At 39.9% G+C, this 21,568-nt stretch overlaps 1 protein-coding gene across 1 annotated transcript in view; it reads left to right on the top strand.

The window, feature by feature from the left end:
- The first annotated feature begins 705 nt into the window (after window positions 1-705).
- Window positions 706-21,568, top strand: part of efna5b (ephrin-A5b) — an 83,759-nt gene continuing 62,896 nt past the window's right edge. Inside the window, exon 1 of the mRNA XM_030785821.1 lies at window positions 706-830. Coding sequence (XP_030641681.1) covers window positions 706-830 — 125 coding nt within the window. The remainder of the gene's footprint in view (window positions 831-21,568) is intronic.

Raw genomic sequence — 21,568 nt, 5'->3', positions numbered from 1 at the left:
CTGAGAGAAAGAGGAAAAGAGACGAAGCGAACCACAAGAGACAGTTTAGCTGGCCTTACTGAAAATGGCATATTAAAAGTTCTCGAAAAGACCGAGGGACGAGGAATTTCTTTGCTGCGAAAGATTTTTTTTCGGACTAACATCGCACTGTTGATTTCTTGCAAAGCAGAAACGAGTTGCAGCTTTGACGAACATCCTGAGATCTTCGCCAGAGAAGCGGGGACTGACTTCATTGATCTAATCAGGGATGCTTTAATTGTTACAACATTTATAAACTGTCAACCCGAGTTCAAATTTGAGCGCTAGATTCTGCCGAGTGCTTGCATGTACAGTGTTACCGTCATAACTGACGTTTGATGTGATGCACATATGACAAAGCGGTGTTACACACTGAAGTCACACAATCTGACACAGAACTGTCTACAGTGACTTTCGACTTTGATAAATTGGACTTTGCCTCGTTTCTTTACGTTATTTCGAACGGAGTTTGGACTTGTCTGTTTTTGACAAGCTGCAGTAATACCGCTGATCACACAATCAAAAACTAGGAAAAGATTAATAATTTGTTTCACTGTGACTTAAGAACAACGGGCCTACAAATGTGAATGGAACTAAACTGAACGCAACCGTAGTGGCCCGAAAGCTGACCGCGCAGCAGCCCCTGTTTCAGTCGAAGAGGAATACGTGCCCAACTTCACCGTAGTGATGCTGCAAGTGGAAATGATCATATTCGTCTGTCTGATCCTTTGGATGTGTGTATTTAGCCAAGAGCCGAGCTCCAAGGTGATGGCCGATCGCTATGCCGTCTACTGGAACCGCACAAACCCCAGGTAAGTTTCATTTGCGCTGCACAGTTCACTGGAACTACGGTGTCAGCTGAGTATGTCATTCTGTTTGAGAACGTCAAATTGTAAACATTAATTCAAATTGCCAGGAATCGTGTTCTTAACAAGTTAGCCGGTTTCGCCAGTTTTAGAAACCTAACTCTGTCACGCAAAAGTATGTTCGTGCAGATCGCAGGAGCTACGGATCAATGTTGCACACCGCACGCATATGCAGAGTAGTACTGCGCATTCGGAAAATCAATCCCCCATGTTTTTAATAGGTAATTCTGCGTTAGGACTATGAAAAGGGAAATTGTACATATACAAGCTAAAATTTCACGTACATGTCATTGTTTAATCGGCATAGCCTACTCCCGTTCACGTACTGCTCCTCGCCCGAAGTGTAGTCTATAGCCTACACATGTCATGGACTCAGAAGTACTTCGCAGCATTAGTAAGCTCTCAGGGTAATTTGGTCAAAAATATGTTTCCACTGACAAACGAACTTGGTTCCGTCTGTTGTGCTTTTTACTTTCAGTTCACATTAAACGTTGGAATTTGTAACGAGAAGAGCTGAAATTCCGATCAGTCATTTCTCATAATACGTGTTCTTTTATATATAGCCTACTGTTGTAACTCCAGCCAGTGAGAAAATCCGCATATTATTTTACATATTTAAGAATCCTGAACAGAATATCGGCCTATTGTTTGTGCATGCTCTGACACATTCTTCATGACTGAATTACCCCTAAAGTATACAGCGTTATATTTCTTATTACTGCATCAGGGTCATAAATTTGTATTGCTTTCGAAATAAAGCAGCGTACATTTTCTATTTGTTTTCTTACCATCACAACATTTAGTCGACCTCAGTAATAATTATGTCACCCCACATTAAAGACCATATTTTATGTGTACTGGTTTGAATCAGAAGGCGAATTTCGGGACAAATTAAAAGTCTGAGTTAGACAATCAGCCACTGCCTAGAGTATTAAGAGAAATAAATTACAAGAGAAAAATCTGCTCTGGCTGTTCACTTTCCTACTCGTTGCATATTGGTTGGGAGTTGATAAACTTTGAGTGAAGCGACTGAGACTGAAAACGCGACGGTGTTTAATGGAGGCAACGAAGAATAACAACTGTCTATGTTCTAATATCATTTTAAAAGAGCAACGTGCAGTAACCGAGAAAGTAATTAAGTCAGAAAATATATTAATAAATAACAAAAGTTCACAACTGGGTGGGCCGTTGCAGAGAGATTAGTCTGATTTAAAACAGTTCTTTACCGAGAATTCTGAGATCCCGGTTATTTAGTATTTCGTTAATCCAACAGAATTGCTCATTTAAACATAAGAGAGTATAGGATACGTGCGAATCCATGTTATAATGCGATCAAAACATTTATTGCAATAATAATAAGTTCAACGCAGGGCCACACAACCAGTTTTTAGAGTAACATACAAGGTGCGTGACCTTACGCGCTGGTTTAACTCTAGAATGCACTTACACTCAAGTCTCAAGTCAGAGCACTATTTATCTAGAACGTGCCTAGGTGTATTACACGATTTAAGAGTGTATCGCTTGTAAGATTATTTATTCTGAAGTAAATTTAAAGTCCATTAGTGTAAATTATGTGTACGTCCATGAATGTTGGTAGTTGTCTAAAATCTATGATGAAAAGTTTTACTTACGAGAGATCTAGTGGCCCTTTAATCACTAGGTGATTAGTGGAAGACAGTATCTTTTCAAAGAGCCCACGTTGCCTGCTTAGGTTGAACTTACTGGGGGAGCTCTCATCTAAATCGCACATAATACAAGTTTTTAAATCCCTCTTGGGAGACTACCACATTTAAAAATTTAAGTGAACAACAAATAGAAGTACAGTAGTTCAAATGCAACTGTTCAAACTGATATTCTATCGTACAACATAAACCTTGTTTTTTTCTCTGTGGTGAGCACACTTAAACAAGTTTTCTAGCTGTTTTAGATCTCCATGTTGATATGCGCTGGTCTGAATGTTGTGGTTGCCATTTCTCCCCTCGCTGAAGCTGGGCGTTTATTTATGCGCCGAGTTGTTCAAACAAAGTAACGCAAAATCAACTTTAATCTGATGTGCAACGTCGATAGACATAGTTTCATTTGGCCACGCATTTTTCAGTCGGATTTTTGTTGGAAAAAAAAAAAATTCCTACCAGATGTGCTTATGAGTTTACAGTGGCAAAAAGCTAAGAGACCCAAAGTTTTAACTCATTTTAGATCTTCCAAAACAAGTTTGGAAAATGCTAATTCACAGGAAGACTTAAACTTTTCACTCCATTCTAAACAACAGAAATCAGTTGTTTCCTGACTTTACTGCTTTCTTATCCTCTCTTTGCCCGAGGAAAGGAAACTTTTTTCTCTCTGAGAGGATGTTCTATGGCGTTAGTCCGTCTCCTGTAAACTGCAATATCATTTGTTTTATGTAAGTAGTATGTGGGGCAGAACTGGAGTTGCAGTCGGGAGAAGTAATATGGACTCATTACTCAAAGGATCTGCAGGCCTACTTCGTATGTATGCAGTATGTAAAATGTACACAAAACAAAAGTCTAGTCTGTCATAAGTCTGTTGATTTCCAAATTAATGTAATACATATGTCAGTTACGTGATCGGAGTGCATTTTATTGCACCAAGAAATCAAATTGAAAGAAAAAAAAAATCCTTTAATTGCTCAAGCAATCTGCATAGCATACAGAAATGTGAATACCATGCCGTTGTAAATCTGAAAAGTTTAATAGTCAAAGGGTTACTCCTATAGCTGAAGACTCCGCATAGGTAACATAGGACACCATTATTTTACTATCAGACTGGAAGAGTAAAATTAGCAACTCTGTCACTGACTGGTTGACTAACTTGGGAAACCACCAGTAGGGTTAAAATGTCTGTTGTCACCTTCTACAGCACTTGCACTCCTCATGAAGTAGTTTTTTTTTTTTTTTTTTTTTTTTGAGAACTAACACCCCAGTCGGGGACGTGCACATTGGTAACTGCTTAATTACTCCGCCGGAGTCCTTCCATACCTTTTTTTTTGGGTGGTTGTTTAAGGCTTTCGTGAACAGGACTGTGCCTCTCCCATGGTTTAGGAGAAGTCCGACGACGTCCTGCTGGCCATACGTTAGTAGAGATTGACTTCCTCCCACCCCTCACCTCTGCTGTCGCGACTCTAGTCATTTCCCAACACCATGCTGAGGCCGAGAAAAAGAGGGAACACAATTAGATATTTCAAGAGAATTTCCCTGCCAACTCTGACTGTGTGTCGCTCTTGCACAGGAGTCGTGAATGTAGAGGCCACAAATAGAGGAAGGAAACGCTTCTTAAGCTTGGCAGGAATTTGGTAGTAATGCCACTCTGGAGAAAGCTTGGTCTTCTGGAAAAATTTTAATAGAGCAAAGAAATGGGAGGTTGTTTTTGCTGCAAAAAAAAATATTTCTTTGCAGAATATTTTTGATTATCACAAAAAAAGCAAATCCAGTAGGGTAAATATCTTCTCACACACAGATTTAGATATATATGTGTAGGACTATATACGTATGCAGGAACTGGTCAAGTGGCGGAGGCTACAGTGAGGACTTGCCAAGTGAGAAGAAAAATGCTTAAAGGCTCCAGAATGGTTAACTTTGTTCTTAAACTTTTGAAAAATGATTTGTTCTCTCATTTATCATTTTCCACATCCTGCCGTTGGGTTTTATACGATGGTTTAAGCGCCGACTGTCTGCTGGCGTTGCCCCTCTCTGCCCCTCGTCCGACCCCTTCACGCACAGGGGCTGTTTTACCCTTTTGTGGCTGCTTTCCTGATATTCTGTGAGAGAGAGAGAAAGAGTAAAAAAAAAATGAATCCTACCCTCTAATTTAATGGAAAGATGAAATAATTATCCATTATGTATCATTAGTTCTCATTACATGTCACGCATCAACAGAACCTGCTGAACAACCTCTCATGTTTCGAACTGTTCCTCTCCCCCAGCTTGTTACCACATGCAAGTGAGTAGTTTTAACAGAAAATGGGTGCCTTCGCTCCGTAGTCCCAAAACCACTCCATTTACCCTCTGTATGTGGATCATTCACCTGCTATGATACAATTTCTTTTTCAATGGTCTTGCTTCTTTCTAAATGAGAAGAAATTCATGGAAATTAAAAAAAAAAAAAAAGTAATTTAAATAGATTATATGCTGAAGGGTTTTGGATTATTCAGAGATGTCCAGTTCTTGGAGAGAAAAAAAAAGCTCATCACACAAAGCATGATATGGGTCTAATGTGAAATATTATGTTTTCATCATTCTTTAGATTGCAATGTGTCAAGATGTACCAGAAAACCTACGTTAACATTCATGCAAAATGTTGTATAGTGATGCTTCGGAAGCAGTGGTTTTGTATCTGCGCTTTGTTGTGGAAAGCTGGCATACAACAGCGTAGTGATTCTTTTTCTCCGGTTTTACGTTGGTTCTACCGTGCTTTCACTGTGAATATGGATTTTGCACGTAGTTCACAGATCTCTGGAGTTTGACTCTAGTCGTGAGGTCTTATCTGCCTACCTCGGAGGACCCGACTCCAAGAGTAGGAGAGAGAGAGAGAGGGAGAAAGAAAGAGAAAAAAAGGATACAAAACTACTCTCTGAAATAATTATTTACAAATTTTAAGTAGAGCCCATAATTTGATGGAAAAATGTGTTACATAAAGGAATAAGGATTAGAGGCTTGCAGGATAGAATGACAAAGGATTAACTTTAGCCACGAAAAATAGCTTTACCGTTTTTCTTGCAATGGCTCATTAGGTGCTTAACAAGGAAAGAAACATTTGTGTGATCCTACTGTTTTTTTGGGGTTTTCTTGATCAAGAAAACCCCTCAAAGATCTCCGCATCACATAGTACATTCTTAAATCTCTTGTTGAACTCTGTCACAGTATAAACCAATTTCATGTTCTTGTTATATAAAAAAAAATATAGAGAGAAAAAAATGCCAGATAAGCATAATCTATCGTAAACAGCAACGTTATGTTGTAATTAAGGTCTAATGGCTAAAACTGGACTGAACCGGTGAGGTGTACCGGGTTTTTCAGCTGAACATTTTGTTAGTCTGTGCAGGATTAGCTTTACACCACTGAACGCTGGAGGACTGGTGCTGGACCCTCTTTTGTATGGTTGAGTTTTTTCAAATTCTACCGAGTGGAAAGATATTCTGAGAGGATCTGTGATGTTGGTTGTCGGTACATGACTGAGTACCCCTGCATAATTAAATGTGCATTACGGTTGTGATGAGAGCCAATTTTTTCAAAGGTGAAAAGGGTTTTTTTTTGTTTTTTTTCTTTTCTTTCTTTGGTATGTTGTCGCTGGGCGTATTTTAGTGCTAAGCATGCAGGGTTTCAGCCTTTCAGTTGCTAGAGCCATGGTGAAAAGCCATTTTGCTGTGAATTCGCAACATTTCGGATGCCAAAATTCATGAAAATCAACTTTCTATTGCTATTTTTTCTCATTGAAACAGAAAAACAGACTCCTCTTGCATATGCATGAACCACTGAGTTATTTTAGTCAAATTGAATTTACTTCATCAACTGAACTCTACAAACAAAGCAAATATTGCATTTCACATACTTTTATAACACTTTTAACAACTGTAATTTATTCAAAGCTATTAACTGATGAAGCTAGTACCGTTGGTTTGACATTTAAAAGTGCCAATGCAGACCTATGTATTTCAGAAATTTATTGCTCCTCAGTAAGCTTAGCTCTTGTTGACGTGGTGGACGTAACTATAAATGTAACGCTCCTCCTTACAGACTCGGACGTTAAAACGCACACATAGATGGTACTTTGGTGGGGTGTTCTATTTTAGATGTAGAATTGTACCTTTGAACCTCATCTGATAGGGGTTCTATTTGTGAATAATATTATTTTTCTGAAAACAAGGTATGAATTTATAGGTTTTGTTGAAGATTTTTTTGTGTGTGTGTGTGTGTGTAAACCCAAAGCAAATCCATAAAATCGGTGAAAATTTGATGCAGAAAAGCCATTTTTGGTTCTCTGATTTTCTGGCATTGTTGAAAAGTCCATATTTATTATATATTATATTATTATTTCTGTCCAGTACTTTTCACGACTACACTTTGGTGCAGAATTTTTACCCTCTCAAATTTGGCATGATTCACCTCTATACAGGCACATCGGACACGCTCACTGATACCATGGCAACCACTTTTCCTCCTTAAGTTGAAAGGATTGTAATTTTTAATTTAATGCTTAATTATTATCTCCAACTTGGACCCTCAATTAATTATTCTGCATGTGAGAGTATCGTTTTAATTTTGTTTTTATTGAGCAAAGTGCATCCATGCCTCGCTCAGTCCCTGTAAACAATGAACAACACTAAATAAACAAATTTGAGGTCTGATACTTAGTGCTGCACCCCGCTGTTTTTGTTGGGAGAGGACTACTACTGCCCTGCCTCTAGCATCGCTTCACATATTGACTGGGTTCCCTGGCACAAACGAGACACCCTCTCTCTCTCTCTCTCTCTCTCTCTCTCTCTCTCTCCCTCTCTCTCTCTCCCTCTCCCTCTCTGTCTCTCTCTCTCTCTCCCTCCACACTGACTGGACCTTGGCAGCCCTGAAAGACCACCATTGTTCCCGCTCCTGGTCGCCTCCCCATAGTCAGGGTTTAAAAGTATGCATGTATTTAGGAAAGGGGGAAGGAAAGGAGAAGAGAGCAGAGGAGGGGGAACTGCGTGGAGTGTGTGCTTCGTAGCCCGACTTGTAATACCCATCCTTCTCGAGTAGGAAACGGGTCAGAACAAACAATGCGGGGCACAGGGCTTACGCAAAGGGCACTGGATTTTTGGAGAGGTGGAGGTACTGACGTGTCCTTCCCTGTGCTAGCCAGACCTCTGCTCGCGATGCCAGGGAGATTTTAAAGATGCATGTCGCTGGCTGCCTCTTGGGGAACAGAGCAGCCTCTTGGCCGGAGCACAATGTGTAGGTGTCATCTTAGAGTCCCATGGGGGGGTTCTGAGGCAAGACTGAAGCAGACTGGATTAGTCCTGGAAAACTTCTTTGTCCCTCCTGTGGCAAAGTCTCTGCCGGGGGGTGGGGGGGGGTCTGATGGGAGGCTCTGGTGAGGCTTGGTGATGGCATAAGGGTGTTCTGTTGCACCCTAGGTAAGGTGACAAGTCCTGTCCTATCAGTGTAGACTGTCTGGGAGACTGTGTGAGAACCCGCTGGCCAGGCGGACGGCTGCCTCCGTGGCGAAGACTTCCTGCAATGTTCAGTAATAAGAGAGACTTAATATGGTCATCCCTCATCGTGATCACTTCTCTGAGGCCTTATCTTTTGTCTTTGTCCGGGAAACAAGTTAAATACACAGGGCCTCTTCACAGTCCTCTTACTTTTGTGAGCATTTCATATCTATGTGAATTTTGGTTTCTGTTGGATTCATTTTTTGTTATGTTTAATTTAGTTTTTGCCATAATTTCTGCCTGATACTCTCTCTCACTCTCTCTCTCTCTCTGTCTCTCTCTCTCTCTCTCTCTCTCTCTCTGTCTCTCTCTCTCTCTCTCTCTCTCTCTCTCTCTCACACACACACATGTGCACACAGACTCAAAGTTCCTTTTTGACTCTAGCAAGCCATGGAATGTCACCAAAGCAATAAATGATATTAATGATTTTTACCTGCATACAATATAAAATTCTTTCTGTCTTCAATTTATGGGGCTCTAAATCTCTCCCTTACTTCCCATCATAATTATTTCAGGTTCTTTCAGTGTAAAATGTTGATAACTATTATACTCACATGCCTTTGGGTAGCGCCACCGCTAGCAATGCATCATTATACTGCAGAGAAAATAGCTTTTTTTTCCCTCCAGAGTCCTGCCAAGTTGGCTGGCTCTTTGTTAAATGATTCAATAAATGGCACAGTTTTTTGGTCCACAAATGCAAGCTTCCCACTGTTAAGGCAACACCTTCACCATACCAGTATTATAATTCATTTTCTTTTGGTAAGTTTTTTATTAAGATATTTTTTTTACTCTCTCCTCTCCCTCCCTTAGTACTCAAAAATATTTTTTTACTTCAAAAGTGTAACTATGGAGGGATGAGTGATTGTGCTAAATCTTAAAATTCATCCTACTAGTGAGTTGATCGAGGGACTGTCTGGTTTCTCAAGATGATCCGAAATGCATTTCAAATCACAGAGTCTGACCCCTGGTGCACAAGACCAACGACAACTCCAAAATAAAAAAAATATTGATTGAAAGACAATGATATCAATATAATTTGTTCTTGCTTAGTATGGAGCTGATACTAGCTGTTTGTTTTTCCCCCCTGTTCGCAAATCGAAAAGACTAAAGTGAAATACAGATCCTTGAAGCCTGTTGTCCCTCATTCAGAAGGTGATAATGCAGAAGGAAGCGTCCTGAAGGAATCATCAGCTCATTGTCTGAGGACACAAAACCTCTTCCTCTTAAATCCCTTCTGTCCCCTTCTTTCCTCTTCACACCCGAGAAAACCCCTATTCTCTCTCTGGGCATTCATATTAATAAGTTTTAAAAGCCTAATGAGATAAATTAGACTTCAAGGCAGCTCTGAGGTGCTTTAAGCTAAGCCCCTTGGATAAACATAGGTGATAAATGTTGCTTCAAGTTTTTTTTTTTTTGCTTGGTTTCTTAGCATATGATATACATTAGATTACATTAGATTAGGTTATACATTAGATTACTACCCAACCCACCCCCTCACTATTTTTCTCTCATTCTGCCTTTCTCAATGGGTTTTACGAACAGAAGCAATGAGGTTTGACTTGTGTTTCACGCATTGTATGAATTTTCTGGAAAACTGGGTTTGCTTGGGTTGCTTGTTTTACCCCACTGGTCCCTTGATCTCTTGCCTGCCCTTCTTTACTTAACAGATCCTCTCTCTCTCTCTCTCTCTCTCTCTCTCTGTCTCTCTCTCTCTCTCTCTCTGGTAATCAGGGATTACTGGCCCTTTAAATTTTTTTCTGATAAGCCATGGGCTTAGGGGGGCTGCTGGGGGTGTCTGGGTGTGGGGCGTTTGATTAAGGCCCAGTGTTGTGGCTGCAGCGGCTGATTGGCGGTTGGTTAATACGGGCGGCAAGCCTGCTCCATTTTAGCCATCCAGATGGTTAAGGTGAATTCATGGACTGAGAGCAGTGTGGCGGGGAGTGAGAATAACCAACCAATCGGTGTGAAGCTGCTTTCCCCAAAAAACCAACATGGTGACTGCCGCAGAACTAAAAAGACGCCTTCGTCTTCAAAACCAGACACAAAGGGGTAGCGCTGTTTGGGACAAGCTATTCAGAAATCCAACTTTTGTCGACTGTGCTTTTCAGCTTCCAGGTTCTTCAACTTTGGATCAAATTTCTTGAGATTTTCAAATTGCATAGATTAAAGTGAAACGCACATTGAGTCATCCTAAAATAATAAAATGATCCATAATGAATCTTCAGTTATCTGCCAGTCATTTTGTTGATACAAGGGAGTTGCCAAAATAAAAATAGAAATAGAAACATGGAAAAAGCATGCCATTTGTAATCATAACAGGAGTCTTAGCCTTTTTTCCATCTAAATGTCTGCAGCTGCTCTACTCTAAACATTTATTTTAAATTAAATGAAAGCGTTCTTAGTTCAGAAAAAGAATGGAAACGTGGTTGTTCTTTAGAGAATGTAGGGTGCAGGTTTAGGAGAGCACAAACCTCAATGTTCTCCGTAACCTGCTGGGTTTTGCTTTCTTCATACGGACCAAATGCCGCCAATCTGGGTTCCCCACCGACGCATTAGGCACCGCTTGCCTGCAAAGGCATGCCGGAAAAGATGGGATTAAAAAAAAAAAAAAAAAAACTACGTTGAAGGGGAAATTTTTGTACAAATGTAAAAGACCTGAATGCATTCTGTCCTCTCCCATTTTATTCTAGTTATAGAAATATTGTGTTTTTGTCACTAGTTGAAATAGCGGTCAAGATATTTTTCTTTGAACAAATCAATAATTATTTTATAAAAATTCATAACAAGGACAGAAAGTTTAGAATGATACAAGCAAATTTTAATATATGGACTAATTTAGTATTTATTTGGGTTTTATATTTATTTTCGCTGGTTATTTCACACAGATGACCTTGAGCAGAAAATGAACAGATTTTTTTTTTTTTTTTCGAATTGCAAAATTCCCTCCAACACTACTTTTTTAAAATTTCTAATTATATAAACAGTTGAGCCTTCTCTGCGTGATGTGAAAATAAACACGATCTCCGAATATTTGCCTCGTGGCAGTTTGATCCAGCGATGCTATTTTGCCATTGGAAAAAAGAAAAAAAGAAAAAAAGAAGAAGAATAAACAAATTTATTGCTGTGACGTGTTTGTAAATACTTTTACTCTTTTAAGTTGGAAAAAAAAAAAGTCATCATTTTTAACTTGATTCATAGTATTTTGGAATAGAGTGCCATGCGCCTCGAGGAATTATTAGCCTGTAAGTGGAAAAAAAAAAAAAAAAAAGATTTAGAGCATTTCCTTGTATTGGATTGGAGCACGCTGAAAACCTGAGGGAGGTGGTGAGGAGGAGATGGTGGGGAGATGAAATATTAAAAGCTGTTTGTGATCTCACAGTCAAGCTGGGCTGGCAATCCTTCGCACGCAACTCCTGCCGAAACCAGGTCAGGGCGGCCATATTGGGTATGGCAGAGGTGACCGCTGTTTCGAGGGGTTCAAATATTTGTCACACGTCTTTAATGGCTAAACATTCCCCCTCTCTCTCTCTGTCATCATGTTAGCATTAAAAGGAGGGCTGGTGTCCTGCGACGTGTTCTTTTTTCCGCTGGTTTAACAATCTCGTGCCAGCCAGACATTTTTTTTTTTTTTGTGAGCCGCCATTTTGGAAAATGGGGGTTGCGTGTTCCTCACTCTTCCTCCCGCCCTTCTTTCACCCAAAGACAGTTTTTTTTTTTTTTTTTTAGTTGTCGGTCTTACAAGCGCTACTTTTGAACTAAGAACATACAAAGGTTATTTGATTGTTTGTTCTTTTTAACGCAACTTTACACAATTTTTCCCTTTTGGCTTGATGATTTAAAACAAATTTTCTCATTTTCCGGAATTTTCTCTGCCCTCACATTAGAAATCACCTGGTTCAACTGGTACTTAAAATCCCTCCTATAAGTTGCTCTTGTGACAAGACAACCGCAAAGGCCCGTAACAATGAAGGACTCAATACCCTCTTTCAACAACGGAAAAAAAAACAGAGGTTGGGTGTGGGGGGGGGGGGGGGGGGGGGGGGTGGAGGGGGTTAGCCGGTCATCCTCACGTCCTCACATTAATAGTACTCAGGTTCTCTGTAGTACATTACTGTGGGAGCCTCTATGCTCATATCAGTAATGAGAGCTACACGACACGAAGGTGCCTGAATTATTCACGCTTATAATCGGCCTTTATGTCACACGGGCTGAGTCGGGGCCCCTGTGTTATTCTAGTGCATAATTGATAGTGCTCAGAAGTGGAAAAGTTAGAATAGCAGAAGTAATGCGAAGCGAAAGTGCAGTCGGGGAGGGGGGGGGGGGGGGGGGGTTGAGGGAAGTAGAAGGGGGACAACTGGGGAAACAGCCGGGAAGGGTAGCCACGGCACGAGGATCGCGTGTACTGGCTAGCCGCAATCTCAGAGAAAGGGGAGAGGGGTTCACAGACGGCATCGAACGTAACAAACTCTGACACTGAGCTGCACCAGAACGTCAAGCCTTCTGTGGATTTGCGCTCAGGTGATGAGTGAGTCGAGCATTGTGTTTAATGTTTCTCGAGGGATTTCAGTTAATCATGATTTTTTTTTTGTTTTCATTTTTTAAAGCTATTTTGTAAAAGAAAAAAAAATGGATTGGTTGTCCTTTAGTCTTCTTTGGATGAGTTTTGGTCTTATTTTCAAGTCCGGTGTAATAAATTTTGCTTTCACGCTGTGCAGCTGTGGCATTTGTAAGCATACTCAGGCACCAGTAGGTGTTCATCAGAATTCATATCTCATTATTCTTCAATTCTTTTTAGTCTAGTGATTGATGGATATCGAATTGTGTATTTACTCAAGCATCTCAAAAGAAAAAAAAAATCTACATCTACATCCATCTACATGAAATAGTGTCAATACATATACTGTACTTCCATTTTGTTTCCACTGTACAAAATACAAGGTGATTATTTAAATTTAAAAAAAGTAATTACATTTATAGCTGAGAATTTGTTCAATATTCATCATGCGTCTTGAATTGTATTGATGTAGTAGCCATCCCCCACATTGCAGTTAATATTGATTTAAATGAGTTTGGCCTTGGAAAATATATGCTTTTACAATGAGATGTCATTCGCATATTAGAGAGAGTGGCAATGACCTTTACTTTTGTTGGCTGCGTTACCATGGTGATATAGTGATAATAAAGCGACTGCTTCTATTTTTCTAATAACTGTCTAAAACAGGCCTCTTGAAAATAGCAGACAACCAACCAGCCAGCCAACTGACCAACAAACAAATTCATTCAAATTAAGGAGTGGTGATCTCTGTTTGTGTGTGTGGGTGTGTGTGTAGGGGTGTGTAGGTGTGTGTGTGGGTGTTGGTGTGTTTTTTTTTTTCTCTTTCTTTTTTTTTCTCACCACCTTCTTGTTTTCCCCAAACCATGATTAGTGTGAAAGCCTATACCTAGTCATTACTCAGATGCCTGTAATTAAGATTTTCTTTCTTTCTTTCTCTCTGTCTCTCTCACTTTCTCTCTCTTCCTCTTTCTCTCCCTCTCTCTCTCTCTCCACATTCCTCACCTTTGTTGTGAGCTAATTCATCTGGTAAAGAAACCAAGAATCTGCAATTATGATATAAACATGGCTCAAGGTGTAGTTCTTTTCACGTTCAACTGATTCCCAGTCAGTTCAAACCAACTGCACTGAAGATTCTCTTTGTTCCTTACTGACAATAGCAAAAGGTATTTAGTTACTGACTGGTGTGGTTAAGAGGCAATTCGCTATAACAAGTACAAAGAGTTTTGTGGGAAATTTTAAATCCTCTTCATGAAACCAATACGCCAAACACTGGAAATCATGTAGGATGACACTTATACAAAACCTGAGCTCACAGAGCGTGCGCACACACGCACACACACACACACAGACACACACACACACACACACACACACACACACACACACACACACACTCAGACATACTGTATACATCCACAGTATTCTGAAACTATAAAACATACCAAAATCAGTCAAAAAAAAAAAAAAATATCCCCAAAACAAAATTTTATATGCGTACCATTTGATTACCAATATTTCTTTTGGATCTTTAAGTTATGTTTCCATGGAGAAACATGGTAGTCTTCCAGTAAATATAGGTCTTTGCTGTGTGAGCTATGATATACTAAGTCCAAAGAAAGCACTAAGTCTAAACAGTGCTTTTACAGTGCTTTTATGGTACGTATGAATCCCTACAATGTGGTCATAAAGACATCTGATGGAAACATTAGCTCCAATGCATCCAGGAAACATATAAAGAGGATTTATGAGTCCTCTCACTGTCCAAGCACCTCTAGGAGACAGGCACCAAACTCATATTCAAACTCATCCATTAGTGTTGGAGAAATATGTTAAGATTTGCTGAAATGCAAAATAATGACATTAAAAATGGAAGGAAGTTTCTTTTTTTTTTTTTTTTTCTTAAGTAGAACTCCTAAGTGTGTCACTACGGTAATTTTAAGATTTATATTGTGTGTCTTTTTGCTGACAGTCCTGTTATACAAGTAATATTTATGGAAATAGTTATTAAAAATGATGTGGAACTGTGTTATTTTGGAGAGGTTAAATAAAGCCGTCTCAGAAATATTCTGCAGACATACTGAGACAATAAGACATGAGCCATTACAAACTTAGAAGATATCTCTTAGTAGAGATAAATGTCCTCTTGGTGGAAACTGATGATGTACACCTGCGTGAATTCTGTAGGTTGTCAGAGGGTTTTGTCTCACACAAGTGGGTAAGGAGAAGTGATTGGACATGAATGGACATGTGCATATACTTGTTTATCAACAGATTCACCGCATGTATCCCCCCCTCTGGAAACATTATTGCTGTTAACAGGTATGGATTATTTCCTTCTGTCTTGCTGTGAAGTTAATTGAGGGAATCTTCCTCGCCATGGTAGACCTGAGTGCCCCTTCACTCATGAACACAAGCCATACAGAGGGAAGGGTCCAGAATTTAAATTACACCGCGAAATCCGATTTGAGTATTCCCCTTGTCATTGCAGATGAAATTTACTGATAATTATTTTTTGTAGAATTTTTTTTTTTCTACACCCCTTACATAGTATCATTAAAAAGATATAATGCTTAATTATGAGTTCAGTAATTATATTGTTATAGTTAGATATATTATCACTATTCTGCTTTCCATAATTAGCACCCTAATGGTTTCATCTCACGTGTCTGCTTACATAAATGTTCTTAAGTTATTTTCAGTGATAAAATGTGAATGATTCATGTGCAAATGCAAGTGCAAGTTGCAAAACAAACAAGCAAAAAAAAAAAGCAAACACACACACACACACATATACATACATACATACATACATATATATGTGTGTGTGTGTGTGTGTGTGTGTGTGTGTGTGTGTATGTGTGATATTAAATATATCATCACAACATGAACGTATAAATACTCTTGTCTATCAGCCCAGCAATCTCTCTGTATATAGAATACACAGGGTTATACTTGTCAGTGTTCTAAGACCATAGTAAGACTATTTTTATCGCTGTAATATTGCATTTTCTGGGATGGTGTCCAGAATAGATGACCAAGAAAGATTTGATTAATGACCCAGTTGATTTTGCATTGAAGGTGACGTCTTTACGCCTTTATATTCATATCTGCATCTTGGCTACTTGATTTGGGGCAATTTGTCAAAACGGATAAAGTTTAGATATTGATCTTAACATACTAAAGCACTGATTTATTTTCCTTATTATTCTTTTCTTTTCCTCCCTTTTCTCTTTTATTCCTCGCTTTTTTTCTCTCTGTCTTTCGTATCACTTCCTCTGTTGTTGTTCCCCCTGCCAGTTTTCTAATTGTATTTCTTGCCTGTGTTTTACTGGTCTATTAGTGATTTTATAGCAGGCAAGCTGTTTTATATGTGTCCAAAGTGTGTGTTGCTGGAGAAACTGTGATTTTTCTCTCCAGCACTGAGCTCCATTAGGAAGGCTCAGGATTATTAGGATCCACTGGATCCTTTAGGTGATTTGATTAAGAGTGATCAAAAGGTCATATAGTCCCTTTCTCTAAAGGAAAAATATGTATCCTGCAATTTGGATATGGTTTGGTATTGTATGTCTGTGTGTCCATGAAATATATACTTCCTCTTCTCATGTTTGCAACATTTCTCACCTTAATGATTGTTTCTTGGACAAAGCATCGCTGGAATTATTGAAATCTAAAATCTTCCGTTGAAAAAAAATAAGAAACTCAAGAAAATTACACTTTTCCCTGAATGTTTACAGGAAATACATGCTAGAAATATATTGGAACTCATGGTTGTAACCCATTGCTGTAGGAATCTCTATGTTATTAAGTGGAATACAGATGTGTGTACACCTCTCTCTCTCTCCCTCCCTCTCTCTCTCTCTCTCTCTCTCTCTCTCTCACACACACACACACACACACACACACACATACACACACACACACCCATTAAATGGAAATAACCAAGCTGTGCAAGGATATAGTACGGTAGTAGTATTTGCATATATGCAAATGAGGGACACATCTCAAGGTAGCTTTAGGATTGTTTGGAAAATCTTGCTCTTAAACACAGCACAGTCCGGCACATGAGGAGTCAAATGGAGTCGTTTAGTTTTGGCGTAGGAGAAGAGTTTCATGCCACATTTCGTGTCTGTCACCGGCCCTTTCTCTCACGCTTGCCTGGGTTTACAGTATGACGGGGGTTTAGGTTTGAAGGAAGCGGAGGGAGGGCGCGTTGATAAAAGCCCAGTGTCTGGAGATCGGACGGAGGGAGCTTTGCGTCGTCACGTGGTTCTCGAGACCAGTTTTCCCCTGATGGCTCTTGGCACGCGATGCGCCGAGAAACCTGCAAAACACACTGCACTTCCACATAGAGAAGTGCTTCACTGACAGGATCCGCCCCGATACCAAGACCGCACCAATCAGGAACCAATAAGGAGCGAGTTGGTTTCTGTCGCTAGGTGCCATGAGCCAGAAGAGGGCTTTGTCGATTTTACATGGTTTCTTTGTGTCGCTTTGTGCCACTTTTGCATATTTAGGGCATGACTAGGTCGGAATATGATTATTCTTTTTTCTTTTTCTTTTTTTTCTTTTTTTTCCGCTGATAAGCAGTAATGTCGTTTCAGAGAAATGTTCAAATGCGTTTTTAGTTAAATGCGGGCCTGTATGGTTCTTTGGCAAAAGTCTGGTCACACTATCGCTCCGAGAGCCAAAAAAAAAAACAATGCTGTTTAAGCTCATTGTGATCTCCTTGCCCGTAACTGTTATTGTTGTTTTTGTGCCAGAGGTTATTTGAAACACCATTCAATAGACAAAGAGAATGTGCTGATCAAAGGAACAGGAAGAAGGTTGGTGGTGATGGTGGTAGTGATGGTGAGGGGAGGGGAGGGTTTTAGCGCGTACTTAGAAAATGTCCAGTACTCGGTTTGAGGACGACGTCCTCTTAGACTCCTCTGTCCTTACAAAAAAAAAAAAAAAAAAGTACTGTGCCCCCCATTAAAGCAGAACAGATTGATTTTCCCATCTTCTCTGTCTTCTTCTTTTTTTTTTTTAAATACCCTTGTGCCATTACCTGCCTCTCAAAATGGCCAATCAATATCGCATCTGCATCCTGATAAAAGCACATATAAGAGTGTCACCAGCAGACCGGTGGCGTCTGGTCCCCTTTTTCATCATTCCCTTCTCTCTTTCTGAAAATATCTAATGCATAGAGGTTAGGGAAGCAATGAGATTCAAATTGAAATTACAGTTAAGCACGACCCGTGTTTCTGTGCTGTTTAAATGAACTTTTTTTTTTTAAGTAGTATTATTACGTCTGAATTTGAAACCAGGTGATGGAGTCCGCGAAGAAAACAGACCAACCTGCGATGTACTTCGCTCACTATTACATCCAGTGACCCAACAAATTTAGAATACTATAGACTGTTGTTCCTCTTGACTGTTTCACACATAATCTCATCATAATATAGCCAATGCTCTGTGAAGGAATTGCATTATTGTGAAGGTAATGGGTCTTCCTGCTGTCTATCATCCCTGACTTTTAGTAGCGTTAGGTGTTTTTATGTGAGTTAGCGTGTGATGAGCTTGCAGGTTGGCCAGGTTGAAAAGTTGAAGGAGAAATTTAAAACGTGTAATGGGATGCCACCACAGTGAGGAATAGCTAGATTCAAACACAATGGAAAGAACAAAGGTCAACGGAATCAGAAGACAGAGGTTGTTTTTGTTTGTTTGTTTGTTTGTTTGTTTTTTCCTGTTAGATCCTACGCGCAACTGAGAAATATTTGATCGAGTGACACAATCTACAAAAAATGTATAAGTACATTTTTTTCCTGTGCCGTGTCGTGGTTTTAGTACCACGGACTTATTCCAGGGCTTGTGTGTTTGTTGGTCACATTTCCTAGTATTTGGGCATGATTGGGAAAAGGCTTCCAAACAAGAGACTTTTTTTTTCTAGAACATTCCATTCTATTCACATATAAATTGGAAAAGCTGAGACAGACTTTCTGCGGCAGCCACAATTCCCTTTGATGACATTGGAATTTTTCTATTTATTTTTTATCAAACCATGTATTTTTCAGATTGAACACCACCTCCTAATGTATTGTTTTGTACTTTCCATTCTATCTGAGTGCAAAGAATGAACCTGTTTCTGGCCCAAACCAAACACTGTATCCAAAGACCCACCCTTTGGTGGCACTGGAGGTCAAAGATAGACAGGGGAAGAAACTGAATATCTGTACTGTATAGGAGAGAGAGAGAGAGAGAGAGAGAGAGAGAGAGAGAGAGAGAGAAAGAGCAGTTTTAAATCAGGACAGGGGAAAGTTCATTCTTCAGTCAAACTCACCCATGTCCTATTTGCACAGCCGTGATATCAAATGTAATTTTTTTTTTTTTTTCTGGACGACAATAAAATCGACAGTATCAAATTTACGCCATTTTAGCTCACGTAAACCTTTGCACTAAATCTGAGTTATTACATGCCTCCATGTGAGACTGTAACTCACAGCAGCTAAATTTGCTCTTGCGACCTTGTTTTTGCCTCCTGTTTACTGACGGATTCCTGGAGGTCTTGTGTTTTTTTTTTGTTTTTGTTTTTTTCCAGAAGGGTGTGGTCCAATGAGTCTTGTGCTATCTTTTGCGCCGTCTCCCATGTCTTCCATGGTGCCCTGGAGGTTCGGCCCAGCTTACGCACCATCTGGTTAGTGGGTGGCATGGAAGAAGCCTGGTCTGTTGGCTTGCCCGCTCCCTGTTTTTTCTTCTCTTTTCTTTTCTTTCTTTTTTTTTTTTCAAAGACTGTCATTAAGGAAATGCCCCCCTTTTTTCCTGCTGTGAGTAATTATCTATAAAAGTGGGGGACATTAGCGCCACGGGGAGATTCGGGGGGTAGGCTGGCAACCCGTCCCTGACATCTTGCCGCTCCTCCAAACGCCTCTCCTCAAGGTCAAGCTGCCAACATGGATGTCGCTTACAGCTCCTCAATCATTTTCGACTCGAGTTTTATTTTTGGGCAGCTTAATAGATGCAAAGAAGGGGCAGGGACGCAGCCGGCCTGTTTCTGATTGGGCGATTTGTTCAGCTGACTTCCTTTCCATAGCAAAGAAAACCCACTGATTAACAAAATGTACCTATTTTGACTTCTTAAAGTTATAATTTTCTTGAACAATGGTGACTTTGACTGAAAGACCATCCACTATTATCTTAATCCTGACATACAACACTGTTTTTTTTGGGGGGGGGGCGCAATTTGGGATGAAATGCAAATATTGTATCTTTACTGTATGAAACTCCATTAATATTTAAAAACTCAAAAACTGACTTCATGTCAATTCACAGAACTCGTTCATTTTCAGTTAACCGAAACTCATTCGCGTTCAGTTTATCTTTTGTCTCTTTAATAAACTATTTCTTTTCACAGAACATGAAAGTGGAACCTTGTTCAGTGTGTTTCTGACCTCTACATAGGTTCATTTCCCTGAGCTCAGTTAGTCTGGTCAATGCTGTGTGTTTGTCATTTCTCGTCAATACCGTATGTCTTTTCTCTCTGACAGCCTCTGGTGGACCTCCTCTCTTTTCTCCTCCTGTCCTTTTGTGTGTGTGGTGTCATTATTAGAGCCTCCCCAGAGTTTGTGTGACCGGCTACATGGCATGGCTACCCTCCTCCTGCTTTTTTCTCTTTTCATTTTTTTTTTTTTTTTTTGATGTGTCGCCTCTTTCTTTCATTCCTGCTGGAGGACAGCTGTCGCTCTCCCCTGTCTAGAAAAAATAGGTAGACAGACAGATAGATAGATAGATAGATAGATAGATAGATAGATAGATAGATAGATAGATAGATAGATAGATAGATAGATCTAGAGAGAGAGAGGGTGAAAGAGAGAGAGAAGGAGATAGAGAGGGAGAAGGTGAAAGATAGATAGAGAGAGAAGGAGTGAAAGAGAGAGAAAGAAATAGATTGATAGAGAGCGCAAGAGGGTGAAAGAGAGATCGAGAGGGAGAGGGAGAGGGAGAGGGAGAGAGAGAGAGAGAGAGACTTCCTACTCTCATACTGGCCATTGTCTCTCTAGATCCCCTGGATGATCACTCAGGTCAGAGTATATAAGGGTAGAGGAGGAGGGGGGGGAAGGAAGGAGGGGGTGAAAGATAAAAAAGGAAATCTCTGTCCTCCTGACATTTCACTTCTGACTGCACAGTTGGCAAAATATCTCTCCGTCTTTTTTTTTTTTTTTTTTTACCTCCAAAAGCCTGGAACCTTAGTCTGCACTGGTCCCTAATCAATGCAATTGAAGACATTAGACTTCAAACAGTCGGTGCTCTGACAGTCTTCAGTAGATTTTGATGGGAGGTTGCCAACATTTACAGACACACTTAGGAAGATTGTTTGTCACTCCCTAATTACAGTTTGAAAGGCTGTGTTCACACAAAAGTGGACTTACCTCTCACTTGCCAATTTGTTGATACAAGTGAACGTAAAGTAAAGTAACTACACTGCTGCAAATAGTAATTTTCCCTGTGACTACCTCTGTCAAAAAAATGCTTATTGTTGACAGGCTCGAAGTACTTTTTGGTTCGAGATGATAATTACGTTTCATGGCGAAGTTATTAATGTAATGAACAGGTGGACATTCGGTCAAGAATCTACCAGAGGAAAAAAAAACAAACAAAACAAATGCAAATATCACTCTAGTCCTTTTTTTTTTTTTTCCTTTGTTTACAAACGGACGACTGACCGTTATTGTGGGAGAGGGTTCATTTGTGAAGCATGGGAACTTAAAGCCGTCCTGTGGAACGCGGAGCGCACCAGTAGTTTCCAGTCACCAGTTTCCACCCTGTGCCCTGGAACTGCTACTGTCTCCATACCCATTGTCCTCTCTGCACTGCGGACCTGACTGCTCTGTCTTAGCCTGCAACTTTACTGAGTTGCCACCTTAATGCCGTTTAAAAGCAGCTGTAACTGTA

Source organism: Chanos chanos, chromosome 1, assembly GCF_902362185.1.
Source record: "Chanos chanos chromosome 1, fChaCha1.1, whole genome shotgun sequence".
Classification (NCBI taxonomy): domain Eukaryota; kingdom Metazoa; phylum Chordata; class Actinopteri; order Gonorynchiformes; family Chanidae; genus Chanos; species Chanos chanos.
This window is presented reverse-complemented; position numbering and strand designations above follow the sequence as displayed.